This window comes from Salmo salar, chromosome ssa10 (genome assembly GCF_905237065.1).
Source record: "Salmo salar chromosome ssa10, Ssal_v3.1, whole genome shotgun sequence".
Taxonomy (NCBI): domain Eukaryota; kingdom Metazoa; phylum Chordata; class Actinopteri; order Salmoniformes; family Salmonidae; genus Salmo; species Salmo salar.
The window spans coordinates 12,098,911-12,105,571 of NC_059451.1; the positions used below are offsets into that span (position 1 = coordinate 12,098,911).

The 6,661-nt window shown below is 42.7% G+C and overlaps 1 protein-coding gene across 1 annotated transcript; it reads left to right on the top strand.

The window, feature by feature from the left end:
* The first annotated feature begins 4,343 nt into the window (after nucleotides 1-4,343).
* On the top strand, nucleotides 4,344-6,335 carry LOC106613513 (transcription factor HES-1). Its single transcript, XM_014215858.2, has 4 exons — nucleotides 4,344-4,734; nucleotides 4,889-4,984; nucleotides 5,115-5,202; nucleotides 5,511-6,335. The coding sequence occupies exons 1-4, from the start codon at nucleotides 4,594-4,596 to the stop codon at nucleotides 6,020-6,022; spliced, it is 837 nt and encodes a 278-aa protein (XP_014071333.1). The 5' UTR covers nucleotides 4,344-4,593; the 3' UTR covers nucleotides 6,023-6,335.
* The last annotated feature ends 326 nt before the right edge of the window (nucleotides 6,336-6,661 follow it).

A 6,661-nucleotide genomic window follows, 5' to 3' on the forward strand; every position in this document is an offset into this window, starting at 1 on the left:
ATTTTGGCATTATTACATGTCAGATATCAGTTTGTAAACACTGCAACAAAAAAATATATATATATATATAAAGTTTTTATTTTCTTGAGTAAGGCAGTTCCAAAATGCAGGTGTTTCAGCCTAGCTCAGTGCTTTCTGTGGTGGTGGGGCAGCCAGCAGAAAATACGGAGCGTAGGGGTTGGTAATGTTCTCTAGTTGCGCCATGATTGGCTCAGTGTTCTGTCACTCAAGGGGACACTACTTCAACACAAAATCTACAGGGAGAGCTAGAAAGTTCAAGCCCCCTTGCTTGCTGCCATAGATTTACATTAGAAGTGCCCATCCAAGAAGACTCAAGGTCATTGGCCACAGATAAAATGACGTCAAATCACATTATATCTACCATAGCTTTGACTGGACTGATTATGTCAACATCATACTTTCAAAATCTTAACTAGCAAGCTAGACAAGCAGACATCTCCATGAATCACGTCCAAAATCTACCTGCAAATCCTTTTCAATCCTTGTCATATGAAGAGAAATTATAGATAAAACGTATCGGTGCTCATCGGCCATTGGACATAAACATTACATAACAAGTTTGAAATCGCAAATTCAACAATGAGTGGTTTGAAAGGAGTCAGTGGCTAACTGCAAGCGTTGTAAAGCAATCACTAGCCTGCTATTCAGTGGAGTGGGTGAATGGTCCAAGTCTGGGTTTAAGAGTCTCCTTTCCAAACATTCAACACCATGGGCCGGCAAAGTTTGAACACATTGGCCATGTGTCAATCCAGCATGACTTCTGCCTCGTTCAAAACAACTGGAAACTTGGATCTGGGAAATCTCAGACTTCAGTGAGTTCAAGACAACTGGGAACTCGAAAAAAACCAAGCTCCAACTGTGAAAATAAGTTTTGAACGGTCATCCAACTCGGAATTCCAAGTCGGGAACTCGTGCCTCTTTCTAGAGTTCCCAGTTGTCTTGAAAACACCATAAATCCAGAGAATGCCAGACTTTGATGACAAAATTTGATGACAAAATGTGCTCTCAAGGACTGATGCGTCACCTTCCAGTTCAAGTCAGCACAGCACAGCACAAGTTGAGTCCAAAAATGTCTTGTATGCTGCTGCATAAATGATGTCATATGCCAGGGAGATATGTATACGGTAGCTAAGAAAGTAATACTAAGTGTATGTTGTGTAGTAAGCTGTTAGTAGCCCATGTGCCTCACCCTAATAATTTGGTCTATTTTCCCCTCTTAATTTCGCCTACTGTTCTGACTTGCAGCCTATAGCCTGTTTTAGAGAAATGGAATCATTCAATATTGTAAGAGCTTTCATCGTCTGCTTTATATACCCCCTTTATTTATCCTACGGCTCTGACTTGAAGGACAGGGAGAATACTGTAAGAATGGCCCATGTTCTGAATTCTGTAGCTGTTCATTTCAAAAGTGCTGAACAAATAGTTATATTGACTACGTCCGTCCTAGCTCGCTCATTAATGTCTTAGTGGAAATTACGCATTGCCTCTTATCCACTCATCCCCTTATTCCATAGTTTGTGCATCTGAGTTGTCAGTAGAAACTACATTTGTTTTCGCAAGTCAGCCATATCAGCTATGTTTTTATAAAAGGCAGTAAATGGGGCTGAATGAACTGTTTCGCTGTCAGACAAGGTTCCACTGATAGCCAGGTGTAGCAGTGGTAAGGAGTCACTCCATGGTGCTGAAAAGAACGCTCTGCTGTTAGGACAGCTTTATGTAGGCCCTAACAGTTTGTGGGCACCGTTTGTCACCATTATAGTGCAACTGATGTATTGTTTAGTGTTGTGTTGTGCTTTTCTGGCATGTATACAATTGTTTATTTTATTTATTTATTTTTGCCCTACCAAGATTCACATGCCAAAATCACCACTGCTTAGGTCTATCAATCGCATCACTATATTTAAAAAATATATATTCCTTAATTGTTTGAAACCTGGACGTTTTACTTCATATTATGAGGCATGTCTTACCTTACTTGAAAGTAGCCTATAGCCAAAATCCCACCCTAGAAACGTGGAGTCAATTATTTTTATAAAGACTTACTCATAAGCTTTCTCCTGTTCTTTTTTGTCTTATGTGTTGTTGTTTTTTTACTTCCTTTCATTGTATCAACCAAAGGCATCATCCTAGTCATATTAGCAACCCATGATAGTTGCTGCATATTTAAATCCCATCTCTTTCTAAATTTGTAACGGATATTTCCATCTCTGTCCATGAAACCGCTGGCACATGCATTTTTAGAACGACGTTGCAATTATGCACAATTGCATTTTGGAACATTCACGCGAATGCCTACCACTGCGCTTAAAATGTGAAGAAATACTAGTTTATCAACATTTTAAGCTAAACATTCTGATCTGTTCCATCAGCCTTTTTAATTGAAACGGTGTATACCTCCACTACGCTACTTTGGTATGTATCAGTGGGGGTTGAGAAGTGAATATAAGCAATGCCCACGGAAAATAAGTGGGTGTATGTCGTATACCTGCGTATACCCCCCACTACACCACTGGTGTATGCAACTAATACACTTTGTTTTGACATGTTTTTATTTTTATTCACTGATTTTACACCATAATATTTAGACCCTTACCAAAAAAGGAATGCTTGCGCAATTACGCACAAAACCGAATTGCTTAAATTGGACACACTGTTGCCATATATTCCATCGAATTTAATGCGTATCATTTTCTTTAGGTACTTGTGAAAGTTTACAGCTGGAGTGCTCCTAGGCAACGCTCTCTGCTGAGTCTATCAAATTCTTGATCTTGCGGGCAGCCGCGAGCAACATCCCGCAGCAGCGCCTTCCCCACTCGCTTGCGCGCCACGTGTCGCGGGGTTCTGCAGCAGCTGGAGATCACGCCCGCACATCACACAACCAGGGGAGCCCGCTGAGGAGCGCGCACGCCCCGGGCTGACGGAGAGAGCAGAGCACACACAACCCCTGCCTTTCTGTCGTTATCGGCTGTATGCTATTATTATTGCATGGGGCACAGAACATAATTATTGTATAAAAGTTGAAAATATTGACTTTATTATTTTTAAACAGTGAGCCTGTATTTTAAAAAAAAAGATTAATAGTTTCTCAAGTGTAATAACTTGGGAATTTTAAAACTGTTAAAACTATCCGTGTGGGGAAATGATCCTAACAATTAAACGTACAGCTGGAGCGTGCGTCTGTCTCCCTGATAAGGATAAGGAAATGTAATTATGACCTGACATTCAATGCGTAGCCTAACTTCTGCCCGACCAAAGGCAATGCAGGCAATGCATCGCTCTAATCGTGTGCGCTCACTCAGAAATATCTCTGCTCTGGCTCGCATTCCGATAAGCCCGATCGAGCTCTCAGTAGGCGTGGTTTTCCCAGGCTTTTAAAACAGCAGCTGCTATTTACCTTCCCTGTAATGTAAACCACCACCGCCACCCCTAGCCCGGCAGCCAAACCTCAACCACTGCGCTCATAAAACATCCTGGCACGTGCTCCACATTCACAATAGCGCTCCGCATGCCGACAGATGTCAAAATGCCAAATTTGTACAGCGGTGGGGCGCATTAAAGAAATACTGCTCCAATCTTGACAGGTTAAAGTTGAGATGCTTTTTGGACTCGCGCAGTGCAAACTTGATCGAGGTTGTAGTTCTCAGCCTTGCTGCAACACAGGGCAATCTAAGAGGAGACAGCCAGGCTCTTTCCCCAAGTTTACGTCAAATGATATAAACTGTGACAATACTAGGTTATTACATTATAGCCTAACAAGCCTACTTAATTAGGACTGCACTGTAATTAAGAACTATACATTTGGTTTCTTGAACCATTGCATAAATTACCTAAACTATGCTATTGTTGGAATAGGCTATCTTCTGTGAATGTACACATTTACTGGCTTGTAGTCCACAAGTATGTGGAAGTATAATACAAGTAGCCTATGTGGAAAAGTGCATTGTTTGTATAGTACTATTGGGTGCTTTAGCCACTATTATCTTGTGTGGAGGTTTCCCCTCCTGTGCGTATCGCCCGAAAGTTGGGGATCAGCATGCCAAGTCAAGTCAGCCCTGCACTCTGTGCTGGTAGTCAGGGGCTCAAGTGTTAATATGTAAACGGAATGATTGAAGGCAGTCCCGGTTGTGCCCTAAACCCGGCCGCGCGCCATTGGCCACCCGCTCAAACGCCAAACAACCAATGGAAGAGCGCCGAACACGAGCCATCCTCCCCTCCGGCCGCGTGTCCCTCACGCTGATTGGTAGAAAGTTACTGTGGGAAAGAAAGTTTGGGAAGTTTCACACGAGCCGTTCGCGTGCAGTCCCAGATATAAATAAGACCAACACGAAGTGCCTTTACATTCTACTCAGACGCAGCGTCCGTTCGCAGACAGTGGTCTTTCGACTCCGTGACATAATTCAGCCTGCCGCTCTCTTTGGGGACAGTTGTCTCTCGCGCATAGGTGCACTACCACACAGAAAGGATTTTTTTGTTCCTCCGGAATTTGGAATTTTATAAGAGGGTACTGTGAAGAAGTGCCGACTGCTTGTCAATAACCACCAACAGTGGACTGTAATACCGAGTTTCCCGTGTATGTGTGGAAGGGATATTTCAGACGGACAGAAGATGCCTGCCGATATGATGGAAAAGAATTCATCCTCTCCGGTTGCTGCTACCCCAGCCAGCATGAACACGACACCTGATAAACCCAAGACGGCTTCCGAGCACAGGAAGGTTAGTAGTCGGTCAAAGCGTTTTACAAATGCCGATATTCTCTCCGTCTCTCCAAAAATGACGCACGGGCTGATAATATAGCGAAACATGAACCATTCATCCACCTTGAGCAAGCTTCATCATTCTAACATTTTCTTTTATTTGTTTTCTCTAGTCATCCAAACCTATCATGGAGAAAAGGAGAAGAGCCAGAATCAACGAAAGCTTGGGACAGTTGAAAACACTTATCCTGGATGCGCTCAAAAAAGATGTAAGTATTCTGTTATTACTCTCATAACAAATGGATTATCACCGTCACAATACTATATTCACTTTATTGAAAACAAATGCAAATTCCACGAGACAATCTTCAAGCCTAACAATGTGACTTCATTTTACAGAGCTCCAGACACTCAAAACTTGAAAAGGCAGACATCCTGGAGATGACGGTCAAACATCTCCGGAACCTCCAGAGAGCGCAAATGACTGGTAAGTGACTGTAGCTGCTCGGTGAATACCCGGGGTGATTTCTTCCAGACTTCCTTTCGCGGATTAGATCATGATAAGAAGGCGGTAGTCGGGTTACAGACTTGGCCCACATCCTCACTCCCGTATTGTCTCTGAATATAGCTATTGTATAGACTACTATATCCCAATAATAGCCAATTTAGGTTAGCCATTGGTGAGCCTTGGAATGTATATATTTTTAGTTTGAGCAATGTTCATGTTCGGAATTTAAATTTGTATCATTTTACTCGATACTCAGTGGTTTATAATTTTCTCTCTTTCTCCCAAAGCTGCTTTGAACACTGATCCCACCGTGCTGGGGAAATACAGAGCTGGATTCAGCGAGTGCACGAACGAAGTCACCCGGTTCCTATCCACCTGCGAGGGTGTTAACACCGAGGTCAGGACGCGGCTTCTCGGTCACTTGGCCAGTTGCATGACGCAGATCAACGCTATGAACTACCCCACACAGCACCAGATTTCAGCCGGGCCTCCCCACCCCTCTTTCGGCCAGTCCATGGTACAGATGCCCAACTCATCTCCTCAAGGCAACGTGATGCCCCTGCCCTGTAAAGGTGGCTCTCCCCAGAGCATGTCACCAGAAGCCACTAAAGTATACGGCGGTTTCCAGCTCGTACCTGCCACAGACGGACAATTCGCCTTCCTCATCCCCAACGCAGCTTTTGCACCCAACGGTCCAGTTATCCCCGTGTATGCGAACCAGGTCAACACGCCTGTTCCAGCGGCGGTGTCCCCCGGTGCACCGACAGGCAACTCGGACTCAGTTTGGCGACCCTGGTAGAGCAAAAAAAAGGACATATTGAAAATAATTTTCTAATGACACTCAGTTCGATCATTGTTCAATGTCACAAAACATTTGTTTTGATTTTGTTTTTGTACTTTCAATGCGTTAAGATGAAAAGATGCACTATATTTGTATAGCTTATGAGGGAGTGAAGTTCATATTGGAATGAGATTTGAATTGTTGAAGTCTTTTCACTGCATTTTATATTCGAGGTGTCTTTTTTTACTGTGTGATGCCAAAGATATGTTGAATGCCCTTGACGTAATTCTTCGTTTTGGAAGACAAATAAATTTGTAAAGATATTGAAAAACATCTGCAATGATTTTCTCAACAGAAACCTGATCACCAAATAATGGCCTACCTAATTCTTAACTTTTGTTTTGAGCTGTATAGCGAAGATACACTTGAGGATGATGTGTTATACATTCTATAAGAGAAAATGGCTATCATATTCTACCAATATTTTTTGCGCAAAAGTCATATTTGATATGGAGTTGTGCATAATTGGCAGACGAAAATCGTTTATATTCTGCTGCGCGCAAAACCCATGCACATTCAACCATGTGTAAACTAAACACAGGCACTTGTTGCTCCAGGAATGGATCACAATTTAGTCTTATGTTGCGTAAAAGTAGA